The 12,476-nt window shown below is 41.1% G+C and overlaps 2 protein-coding genes across 2 annotated transcripts; one reads left to right on the forward strand and one right to left on the reverse strand.

The window, feature by feature from the left end:
* The first annotated feature begins 32 nt into the window (after window positions 1-32).
* LOC307258908 (Golgi pH regulator) lies at window positions 33-5,774 on the forward strand. The gene is made up of 14 exons (XM_080038586.1): window positions 33-272; window positions 784-843; window positions 1,004-1,107; window positions 1,197-1,303; window positions 1,432-1,533; window positions 1,667-1,787; window positions 1,946-2,026; window positions 2,112-2,221; window positions 2,319-2,407; window positions 3,032-3,124; window positions 3,268-3,363; window positions 4,662-4,751; window positions 4,866-4,931; window positions 5,045-5,774. The coding sequence occupies exons 1-14, from the start codon at window positions 231-233 to the stop codon at window positions 5,249-5,251; spliced, it is 1,368 nt and encodes a 455-aa protein (XP_079894712.1). The 5' UTR covers window positions 33-230; the 3' UTR covers window positions 5,252-5,774.
* A 462-nt stretch (window positions 5,775-6,236) lies between these two features.
* Window positions 6,237-10,190, reverse strand: pdzk1 (PDZ domain containing 1; the record flags this gene model as incomplete). Its single annotated transcript, XM_080038483.1, has 7 exons — window positions 6,237-6,265; window positions 7,013-7,325; window positions 7,870-8,097; window positions 8,179-8,375; window positions 8,778-9,110; window positions 9,406-9,619; window positions 9,984-10,190. The coding sequence occupies 7 exons, from the start codon at window positions 10,188-10,190 to the stop codon at window positions 6,237-6,239; spliced, it is 1,521 nt and encodes a 506-aa protein (XP_079894609.1).
* Window positions 10,191-12,476: the final 2,286 nt, after the last annotated feature.

Below are 12,476 nucleotides of genomic sequence, written 5' to 3' on the forward strand. Positions count from 1 at the left end.
GTCGGACTGATATTGGTGACGGACCACAGGGGCTGCCGTTGTAACTTGACAGCTGAACAACAATTACTACTAAAATGAGCTTATTAGCATCATAACATAGATTTAAAGCCTGGTTGTTGTTTTTTCCCTATCAGCATGAATTGAAACTGTCCTCTAGCCTATGTACAGCTGAACGCTCAGGTTATTATTATTTTTTTCGCGGGCTGAAGGCAGTTTTTACAGACACCGTCATGTCGTTCCTGGTGGACTCCGTCATCATGTTCACCTCACAGGTAACTAGGAGACACAATTTAATCATTTGTTTCTGACACTGACACATGTTTATAAGCTAACGATCTATTAAATGTTTCCCAGGTAGGCAGCATCTAGTTCTTGTGCGTCTGGAAGTGTCTGTTTCCTGTTGAAACAGTTTTTACAGTTTATTTTAAAGCATCAGTCTACGTGGATTTAACCGCGACTTACCTTTCAGTTCCTCGAAACAAAGATGTATTGATTTACCTCATCTTTCTAAAATTCACAAATTGTTTTCTTACTCAATCTTAACCACCAGAAAAGGTAGTCAAGTTAGAGTATGAAAACATTGTCCTACTAACTGTTCATACAGTGAATAAGTCGCTGCTTGTTTTGTAATGCAATTCAGAAACAAAAACAATTTCAGAGCAATGATTATAATTATCGTAACATGACATGCTGCCAATGCTTTCTCATGTTATGAGGGGGAGAGTGTTCTTGTTTGGAGATGGATAGATTTTTCATGGATTTTTCCAATTGAATCCAACGCAGGTGCTGTTCTTTGGCTTTGGCTGGTTATTCTTCATGCGTCAGCTGTTTAAAGATTATGAGGTACAGTGTGATCCACACACATTTATTGACAAAAACAACAGTGTTGACTTACAGCCCCAGGCATATTGATGATTCCATCAATTGGTATCTCCAGCAGAGCTGTAGGCCTAAATCCATAACTCCAGTGTGCTAACATTTCTGACTTATTGTTTGTTGACAGGTGCGACAGTATATTGTCCAGGTGGTTTTCTCTATCACATTTGCCTTTTCGTGTACCATGTTTGAGCTCATCATCTTTGAGATTCTGGGTGCCTTAAGTAGTAGGTAAGTACAGTACAAGTCTGTGTCATATACATGTGATGTATTGCTGCTTATTACAGATAAAAATATGTAACCCTCATGTTTTGCCACAGTTCCAGGTATTTCCACTGGAAGCTGAATCTGTATGTGATACTGCTGGTTCTAATATTTGTGGTGCCTTTCTACATTGGTTACTTTGTTGTCAGTAACATACGCCTCTGTGAGTATAACCAATTAGCAGAGTGTTAAACATGAAATGCTATTTAACTACAAATGAATAATGCTTGTTTTATAGCGGTTATTTCCTACATTATGTCACAGAGAGCTGTTTGCTTTGTGTCTATGTAGTGCAGAGACAGAAGCTTCTTTTCGCTTGTATGGTTTGGTTCACCTTCATGTATTTCTTCTGGAAGTTGGGAGACCCATTCCCCATCCTGAGTCCAAAACATGGTGAGTGTCTCTGGCCACCGGTATGCCCAATCTATTACCATGGATGTCTCTTTTACCTTACAATCTGAGAGTGTGTTGAAAGACCGGTGAAAAGATGGCTTTGCTTTTTTCAATCTTGTTTCCTTTTGTTTAGGCATCCTGTCCATTGAGCAGCTTATCAGTCGCGTTGGTGTGATTGGAGTCACGCTCATGGCTCTGTTGTCCGGGTTTGGTGCGGTGAACTGTCCCTACACGTACATGTCCTATTTCCTCCGGTAAACTCAGCCATAATGTGTTTCTGTGACATTACCTTTAGCAGCCCAGTCACGCAGCCTTCTAATCAGAGTATGCTTTTACATCCAACATTGTCATCCCTGTTTGCATGACACATGCTACCGTTGCTTTGATGCATCCTGCTTTGTTGTTTTCATAGAAATGTAACAGACAGTGACATCCTTGCTCTGGAAAGGCGGCTTCTCCAGACTATGGACATGATTGTCAGCAAGAAGAAACGGTGAGTTAATTTTTTTTGGTGATTGTTAAATAAAATGAATAAGACTAATTCTTTAGCCCCTACATTTTGTTTTGTCTGTGTGTAGAATTGCCATGACACGCAGGCAGATGTACCAACGTGGGGAAGACCAGAACAAACCAACAGGATTCTGGGGCATGATCAAAAGTGTCACCTCGCCACAACCGGGCAGCGAAAGTATCCTTTATACCTAGCAATTGTTGCAAAAAGACTGAAAAGTTTGGACAACATTTCTGCAGTATTTGTAGTAGTAGCCTTGACTTCTTCTCTCCAGACCTTTCTCAGATCCAGCAGGAGGTGGATGCTCTAGAGGAGCTGAGTCGACAACTCTTTCTTGAAACTGTGGACCTGCAAGCCACCAAGGTAACACATGCACACTCTATTTAACAATAGAGAAACATAGTGTATCAAAAGCAAAACTACAGGAAAGCATGCATGGCCGAGGTGTTAGCCAACTCTTGAGTTTTGACACCCACATAGCACACAAAGCCATAGTAATGTTGTTTCATTGGGATCTTGTTTATGTACACCTTATGAATGTAAATTCAGCTGTTGTACTGGCCTTTTAGCTCTGGTTTGGTTCTCATCCAGGATTGGGGAATTGGTAGTATACAATGAGTTTTTTTATTTATTTTTATTTATTTAAAGAGCATCCCTTCAGGCGTCAATTTAGAATTGCTACGACTCACAGCCAAACAGTAAGATACTATTAAACCAAAAATTGTGATTGTATATGACGTCATGACAGTATTGGAAAATCCATTACGTGGCATTACATGACACCAATGATGGTGACGACACCGGTGTACCACCCACCTCTTGTACCCACGTAAATTATATTAACAGTTTTCACAAAGTACACTGCCACATGCCACTAAATTATATTGCACATTTATCTATATCTATACCCACTCCACCCATTTTGATAACCCATTTAACCTATTTATGATAAGCTCATTCTCTAACTACACCTTTCCTTATCTTTAGGAGCGGATTGAGTATTCAAAGACATTCCAGGGAAAATACTTCAACTTCCTCGGCTACTTCTTTTCCATCTATTGTGTTTGGAAAATCTTCATGGTGAGAACATTCATAATTGTATACTGGCACTAAGTGTTTTTTCTGCTTACCACTTAATATGGCCAACCTACATAATCACAAAGATGTGGTTCTAACAGTGCTTTTGATCTCCTTTATAACATGTTTTCTTCGGTCCATCCTAGGCCACAATAAACATTGTGTTTGACCGAGTTGGGAAGACTGACCCAGTGACGAGGGGTATTGAAATTACAGTGAACTGGTTGGGCATCCAGTTTGATGTAAGACACTCACTCACTCACTCACTCACTCTCTCTCTCTCTCTCTCTCTCTCTCTCTCTCTCTCCTCTCTCTCTCTCTCTCTCTCTCTCTCTCTCTCTCTCTCTCTCTCTCTCTCTCTCTCTCTCTCTCTCTCTCTCTCTCTCTCTCTCTCTCTCTCTCTCTCTCTCTCTCTCTCTCTCTCTCTCTCTCTCTCTCTCTCTCTTATTCCATGCTGATCCATACAGTTTAAACCTACCAGACCTGCAGGAATGTAATATCACCTTTACCCCTCCAGTGCCCCCGAGAGACCTTTATAGGTTATTTTGTGTGTGTGTTAACCCTTATTACAGGGGCTACTGTATACGCTTCAACAGTTAGTCTTCCCAATAGAAGATTGATTAACCCTTTTAACTTGTTTTCCTTAGGCTCTGACGTAATGGGGTTGTGTTTGTTTGTGTGTGTTTTTTGTTAGTATTTGGCAGGGCTGACTCTAATCCAGATTGATGAATTTTTTCCCCAAGCCTATATAGTTTAAAACGGTTGCCCCTAGTCGTAGTATGTCATATGAGGACGATGGGAATTGTTTTATTGCTTGTAGCCAAATGTGTTTGCACACACAGACAAAAAAAACTGGAAGGTGTGTGTGTGTGTGTGTGTGTGTGTGTGTGTGTGTGTGTGTGTGTGTGTGTGTGTGTGTGTGTGTTCCAGTCACAGACAGGAACACAGTCAGCCATTACCTGAAGCAACTTTCTTTTGTGGCCACTAATGGCCAGGGGGCCCATTTCTTTACTCCGAACACACACACACACACACACACACACACACACAACATATTCATTAATTCACGCTCTGTGTGTCAATATATTTGGCCAATCAGATGAAGCCCTACTGCTCTTGACTGCCGCCCCCCATGTAGACACATGTGGCTGAAGTGGTAAAGTGCATGGATGTGAAAATATAGCTCTTGGATTAAATATTAGCCAGCTGGGATTTACATCTGCCTTGTTACACCTTGGGGCACGCTAGGGGTTATAATATGCATTGGCTACTAACTGAGTATGTTGGCAGTGAACTTAAAGCAGAAACACTTTAACACATTAACACTGTATGTTTAAATATTTGTTTAATTATCTCATGTGACCTCGTCATCCCAATATTCCACATGTTATCGCATGTTTACATCATATCGCACAGCCCTACACGGCATTTCTATTAAAACATTATGAATGAAGATAGAAAGTTGTCATCCAATTTCCCTACTCTATTTAATTCCTTTGCTTTGCCTATTATTTTGTTCACTTTTTCCCCCTGATCTCAGGTGAAGTTTTGGTCCCAACACATCTCTTTCATCTTGGTGGGAATAATAATCGTTACATCCATTCGTGGCTTGCTCATTACCCTCACTAAGGTAAAACTATCACATGATACACGTGGAAAATATAAGTTAACAAGATGTCTTTAGCTTTTTCTTTTATGAATGGTACATGTTTAACCAAATACTCGAACGCTCCTTCATTTTCAGTTCTTCTATGCTATTTCAAGCAGCAAGTCCTCCAATGTCATCGTGCTTGTCCTCGCTCAGATCATGGTGAGTGTGTTCTTTTAATGTGTGTCTGATAACGCACAGCATACTACAAACAACAGATCAACCAAATGTTCTCTCTCTCTCTCTCTGTCTCTGTCTCTCTCTCTGTGTCTCAGGGCATGTATTTTGTATCATCTGTATTGCTGATGCGCATGAGCATGCCACTGGAGTATCGCTCCATTGTGACAGAGGTCCTGGGCGAGCTGCAGTTCAACTTCTACCACCGATGGTTCGACGTCATCTTCCTGGTCAGCGCCCTCTCCAGCATCCTCTTCCTTTATCTGGCTCACAAGCAGGCGCCAGAGAAACACATGACCCTCTGATTGACCTAACTCTCTTCTCACCTGGATGGGTCTCCTCCTGACCCCTAAGGGCGGACTTTCAATCAGAAGTGAGGAATTATCCAGGACGCAGGTTCTCTTTTTTATATAGCACATCATTATTTGGACTGCCTGTTCCTGAATCAGGAATGGCTGATTGTTGAATGCAAATGATGGAGAATTTTTGGACGGCAAGAGAAAGCAACTTCTAAAGTGGACTTTCTTGTATCAAAGTATTTACAGAACAAATATTGCTTTTAGAAATTGAAATTCACCACTAACTCGAAACCCTTTGTTTTTTTTTGTGGTCTTAAATCTTGGCAAAAAATGGCCAAAATTATCGTTACTTTGTTTTGTCTGAACACACTGGAGCTGTATTGTTCACAGCACACCCCTGCTTCCTTCTCCCTGAGGTGTTAATGGACTATATGAAGGAAAAAGCAAGATGTCGTGATCTCCATTCTGAAGCGGCTGTCATTTTTAACAAATTATGTCATGTAATTGGGAACATAAACAAATGCATATAAAGAAGGCTTAATTCAGATAGTATGTGTATATTTATTTGTGTTCATGGAAGTTGTTCATTTAAAATTCATTTTGTTTCAGAAATAGAACCACAAAGTTTAAATTATTACATTATTAAATAAAAGCAGCGGTCCTTGCATGGATATGAAAATACATGAAATCTTGAGTATTTACTGGTTTCATTAATAGTGTTAGCTTCTAAAAGCTGTAGTTATCTTGGTGAAAAGACGAAAGTATTCAGGAACATGTTTTGTTCTCAGCCCTTTTATCCATGCAACTATTCTAATACAATTGAGAAATTGACATTGAATTTCCAGGTCCTCGTTCTTGTTTTTCCCTTTCATCTCTTTGTCTCCTGTGACATTATTGTTAAAAATGATGGATCAACATATAGATTGACAAAGGCCAAATCACTGAATGGGTCCTTTTGGTGGCTCCTTAGAGTCTCACATCTATACTTCCTTCAGAGGAAGATGATGATGAAGATGAGGTCTAGAAGAGAGGGCAAACAAAACAACAATTATTTTGGACACAGAAAAAACGGAAATGACATGATGCATACATGCAGAGATTCTAGCCCTTAGTAGTTTATATTAAAAATTTAAAGCAAAATCCTGACACAGGACTCTCACAGAACTGATGGGAACGTCAGTAGTTTAACAGATTTTCCGCTATCTAACAGATTTTCCGCTATAGAATAAAAAAAAAAGTTCCAGTAAATCCTGAAAAGGCCATAAATAGTGGATGACATTTGAATGGCACCCATTCAATAGGTGCCATGATAATTCACTTAAAATCTACACATGTCAACCTTGAGGTGGCGCTAGAGGAAAGGTCAGTGGGCGGGTCACCAAAGTCATCAGGATTCATTGAGGAGGATTTTTGCCGCACTGAAAAAAAGTAACCCCAGCTTGACCATTTAAAAGAAAAAAGCATCACTCACCCTCTCTCTTGCTGGTTCAGTAGGGGTTTCAGGTCTGGCTTCCTCCTCACGTCTCTCCTCTTCCTCCTCACGCCTCTCCTCTTCCTCCTCACGCCTCTCCTCACGCCTCTCCTCTTCCTCCTCACGCCTCTCCTCTTCCTCCTCACGCCTCTCCTCTTCCTCCTCACGCCTCTCCTCACGCCTCTCCTCTTCCTCCTCACGCCTCTCCTCTTCCTCCTCACGCCTCTCCTCACGCCTCTCCTCTTCCTCCTCACGCCTCTCCTCTTCCTCCTCACGCCTCTCCTCTTCCTCCTCACGCCTCTCCTCTTCCTCCTCACGCCTCTCCTCTTCTTGGCGGGTCTCTGGAGTGGTGTCTGCTGGAGTGTCAGCGGTGTGCACGTGAACACAAGACGTTTCCCCGAGTAGCAGGCGTGTGATGCTCACTCCGTCGGCCGTGAGTCGCTCGTAGACACTCTTCTTAGCCACCAGCATCTCCAGAGAGCTGCCACTGCTGCGGATCAACGCCACCACCTCCTCGTGGCCGCTCTTCTCCACATTCACTCCATCCACCTCCACTACGACGTCATCATCCTCCAGACCCGCCCTGTCGGCCGCGCCGCCCTTCACCACCTGAAAATGAAAAAAAGTGCGTCTTGACTAGGCATGGGCCGGTATTATATCCTGACGGTATGAAAAATAACACGCTTTCACGGTATAACGGAATTGCGATTACAGCTCTCAAATGTGTTATTTTGAAATTTCTGGGTAAAATGTTTTTTTCCCCCCCTGCCTAAACAAAATATAGAATATTCTGAACATTACTTAACTTGTATGATAACAATAATTGAAATATCTTAAACAACGTTGAATTAAAAAGCAGTCCTTTAAGTGAGCAGCTCACCAAGGTTTCTGGAGACATGCTCTCTTTCTACACATTTCTCTTCTAGTGAAAGTGGTTATGATGCAGGAACATACTGAACATTAATAAACCTGTGTGATAACATCCTGTGTGTTCTAGTACCGTAGAACGGTATGACAGATAAAGGCGGTATCGAAACCTTGACTTTTTCATATCGCGTATACCTTGAAAACGGTTAGCGTCCCATGCCTAGTATTAACCACTTTGACTTGAAATAGTGCCGATTCATTGACAGGCTATTCCTGTTGTCCTTACCTCCTTGATGTACTGTCCACACACACCCTGAACGCCGTTGAGGTGAAAGCCATAGCCGGATGAGGTCTTCTCTATCGTACACAGCTTAGGCTTGAGCTCCTCCCTCCTCTCCTCCGGAACAGGTGTGGATGGTCGGACAGGAGCTGGTAAATTAATGGCCTCTGTGTAACTGGGCGGTGAGTTGGTATCCTGCCTCTCCTCCCAGAAAAGCATAAGAGACACTCTGCCCTATGATTGGACAGAACAATGACATCAGAAAGATAGTTTGCGGTCAATTTAAAGGTTTTAACAGAGGTTACCCTGACTCACCTGCTTAAACATTTGGTCCGTGTCTTTGTCTACCACTAGGATGCAGCAGTTGTCGCCACTCTGCCTGATCTTGTCCACCACCTGCTCGTGGCTGCAGCCCTCCACCTCCTTGCCGTCCACAGCAACTAGTCTGTCCATTTCCTTCAGACCTGCTCTTTCTGCAGGGCTCCCTGGATCGATGTCCTTGATGATGTGGCCTGCATGGAGTTAATCAGCACACTGTTAAAACACAGCCTTGTATCTGTGGTGGAATAAGGCGATTCTGGAGAATGCTTGTTGTCTAAATCCCTTTTTATGTCAAAATCAGTGAACGTCTCCTCCTAAATACACAGCCTAGGTTCTGTAAATGGACCTGTTGGTGGGCTAAGGTGGGCTTCCTTTGTTTGGATATTCTTTGTGTAGCCTACATACCCGTTTACAGAGCCTAGGCTGTGTATTAAAAGTAGATTTCCTCCCCCATACAAAGAATGGACAGTTAGCGGATCATGACGAGATATTCCCTGATTTTGACAAAATGTGACTTTGACAAGTGTTGCCCCAGAATCGCTGTCTCCACCTTTTTAAATGACCAGTTATTCGCATATTGATTATGGCCTTGCCTGTTTGTTTGGGTTCTTCTCTGAGCAGGAAGCCATAGCCGTCAGATCCTTTGGTCATGTTGGCAATGCGTGGCTTGTGTGGGAGATACTTGGTTGTGGCTAACCACGCTGCTATTTTCATACGCTTGTTCTGGTAGTAACTGTCCGCTTCCTCCTCAACCAACAGGAACATGATGCTGTTGCCAGTCAGCTTGATTTTTTCCACGACTTGCTCGTGTGTAGAGTCTTCTACGTTCTCCCCATTGACCTCTACCACACGGTCTTTGGCTTTGACTCCCGCCCTGTCAGCCACGCCTCCCGGGTTCACATCTGTAATGAACAAACCCTCCTCTCCTAGAGAAGACGTTACAGAAGATGTGAAGAACAGCAAAAATATGCGTTCATAAGAATAACAGTAGGCCTACCCTTTTATAATAAGGCACCTGTAATAAAGCATTTACTCATCCTTTACCTATTACTTGTAGGCCACTAAAAGTAACATATTTTGGTCTCTTCTTGAGGTTAGCAGATCAAGATCAATTAGCCGTTACTCAAATAACAAATCCTCTGATTGAACTGTAATTTACAAATGTTTACTACTTATAATAGGTCCATCAATTTAGATACTTTTACTGCCTCTTCAGCTCACCTTTGGCTGAGCGAAGAGAAAACCCAAAGCCTGAGCTGGACTTGACCACGTAGCAGAGTTTGGGTTTGGGAGCCTGTTTGGCCACACCATTGGCAACTGCTGTGTTCTGAGTGCCGGAAAGGTTGTCTCCCGTTGCTTTGGCTTGCTTGTAGGAAGCTTCATCAAGGATGTGGAACGTGACGGATGCACCAGTGTTTCTCACCATGTCCACTACCTGTCCCAGGGGAACGCATAGCAGATAGGGTTTAAGAAAGATTCCTGTCACAGCAATATGCCATCAGTCTGATGCCTGAAAGCGGTAATGGTTATTAGAGAATGGTAAATTATACTTTTAGTTGAGTAGCATTTTAATATACATTCATTTTGTAAACTAAGAACTTAATTATCTTTGGCTATTTTACTATTTTATTGGCAATACAAGGACAAATGTAAAGCATCTTACTTCTTTTACACTCCATTTAATTTATTTTTTATCGCATAACCTCTTATTTCATTTAGTCATTTCCAGGGCTCCATATAGATCTGGGAAATAATATTGATTTAAATAATGTACTGCAGTAACTCCACCCCCTACTTACCTCTGAATGGGACAGTCCATCAACAAATGTTCCATTGACCCGCAGGATGCGGTCTCCATCCTTCATGCCAGCCAGTTCGGCTGGACCTCCCATTTCCAGGCAGCGGATCAGGTGACCCTCCTCTCCCTGCTCCACCCTCAAGTAGAAGCCAAAAGTATGACCTGGCCTCTTGGTAAGAGAAATCACCCTCGGCTTGTACCCAGCCATGTCCTAACATGGAGATGAGGATTAATATTACACATTCACAAATTATATCACAAGCTATATCTTATTATGTACTGAAGAGAACACAATGTGCATTCTATAGTTGTAATAAATTGTAAATAAATATAGAAATGGCCACTTTCCAAAATCACTTTATGATATAAAATAAAGACAGCAAGAGAAACGTGTTAAGTGCCAAGTTTAATTTTAAACTTTATTAAATTTAAAGTAGATGAGAAGCTGCAGTTATTGGATTTATTCTTAACTTTTAAAATCTGTCCCATGTTGTCTCCCTTCTCTGTCACTAATATCACCCTTCTAACGTTTAAGTTAGTCATTTAAAAGCAGGTAACCCTCGTAGTCCTAAAGAAGCCAATGCAAGTGCTTTTAGCTTTGGATGAAAAGTTAATGTTCCATGTCAGCACTCTAGTGTCAGTTAATGGTAAATAGCAGTCACAAATGACTGTGGTGTTGACGACTCTCCTTAGAAGTACAGTCTGGACTTTGACTAGTGTCACTGTAATCCTCTTCTTACACTGTTCCAGTGTTCCACTACATATGTTCATCAAATGTTGTCAATGACATAACAACAAATCATTTAAATCCACAGGATAACCTAATAAAAAAAATTATAAAAAAAAAACACGATTTGGAATCGCTATGTTGGATAGTTTGAGCATAAAATTGGCCTTACTGCATATTTGTTTTTTAGTTGAAATGCTCAGTAACTGTCTGCTATGTGATCATAAACCTCATGTTAAATCAAATACAGTAGATTGTTTTTAAATACAACTCACCAGTTCGTCTCTGCTCAGTGTCCTGGCCCAAAGAAGAGCTCACCTGTTACTGCGTGGCTGTTATCTATTGTATCTTCAACCTGTCCTCCTCCCTCATAGCCTCCTCCCCATGACTATGAAGGGACTTTGACAGGCCAAAGGTGTGCCCAAAGGCTTAGTTATTTAACAGCGTCTCGTGTCAGGATTCAAGAATGTCTCAGGAGGTGATGGCCCGTGTGCAATCTGTCCTCGCAAAGGAGGAACCATGAAGCAGTCAACTGTTCGGTGGTCGGTCAAAGGTACCCTATTACGCAGGGAGAAATCAGCAATGTCAAGAAATATTGCATCACAAACATGACAGTCTGCACGACAGCAAGGGAAATAATTCAGGTGCATACTAATTAGTCATTTGCATAATTGTCACTATAGTCACGCTATAAACCTGATTTGACTTGATTTGTGGAATAAAAATTAGTGTGGATACCACTTCTATTGTCAGTATTACTTAGGCTCCTCATACTCAACGCTAATAGAATACAGAAACACAATATACAGTAATTTGGTGTGTTCCTATAATATAAGATAACATGTAATGGTGTATGTGCTTTTAACTTATAAACAGTCAAACAATGACACCACTCTTTTTTAAACTCGAAATATGGCACATTAAAAATAAGATTTAATACATCACCTTTTTGAGAATTGTTTCAGTTGGTGGCATATGTTTTATTTTGACACCAGTACACATCTTTTTACACCTGTTAATTAGGTACACCTATATTTAACTGATAGTTAGAGTCTATTTTATTAGCCCTGCAATAAACCGTGCCTTTATTAAGTTTATGATATTTGGTGATGATTAAATTTTATTATCACTACAATTATATGCACATTACAGTATTTGCAGCAATACTACAGTCATTACCAGCTTAAGCTCTGTATGTAGCCTTTATTGTGTACCTGTTCTGTTATATTGATAAACAGCTTCCACCCTTTGGACCATGGGTTCATCTGAACTGCTCCTCCCTTTTCCATAGTTACACACTTTCATCTGATTATCAAATAAAGTGTCTTATAGATCCATATTCATTCTCCCTCACAGCAAAGGTATAAAGAAATCAATTCACATGTGATTAAAAACAACAACAAATGCTGTACATAAAACAATAAAAAAATAGAAAATGCTTTTTCTCTGTCGTGCGATTAAAATGTTTCTCCTAACATGGAGCTTTTGAGCCTCTGGGGAAGTCATGTAGACACAAATTTACATTGATACACAGTTGTGGGCGTCCAGGTTTTACTCCTCACTCACATTTTTCAGCATTACAGTTTAAAACAAGCTAATATGAAAGCCTTAATACACATACTAGGAATTCAGTTGTTAGATGGTTAAAACAAAACATTTTTAATTAACTTTCAAAGAAGCAGGTTCATGATTTGCTCCTTGATGACGTCACAGGTTAAAGTTTTACCTTGCGTTTTCCACGTCAATATGATATAGGCCTACAGTGCT

The sequence above is a fragment of the Ammodytes marinus genome (assembly GCF_949987685.1).
Source record: "Ammodytes marinus genome assembly, chromosome: 12".
NCBI lineage: Eukaryota > Metazoa > Chordata > Actinopteri > Uranoscopiformes > Ammodytidae > Ammodytes > Ammodytes marinus.

What these genes read in the sequence shown, in the direction of transcription:
- LOC307258908 (XM_080038586.1), top strand. Translation starts at nt 231, where the DNA reads ATGTCGTTCCTGGTGGACTCCGTCATCATGTTCACCTCACAG. An exon ending in GCCACAACCGGGCAGCGAAA is followed by an intron (nt 2,222 to 2,318) that starts GTATCCTTTATA and finishes TCTTCTCTCCAG; the next exon opens with ACCTTTCTCAGATCCAGCAG. An exon ending in GGTTGGGCATCCAGTTTGAT is followed by an intron (nt 3,364 to 4,661) that starts GTAAGACACTCA and finishes CCCTGATCTCAG; the next exon opens with GTGAAGTTTTGGTCCCAACA.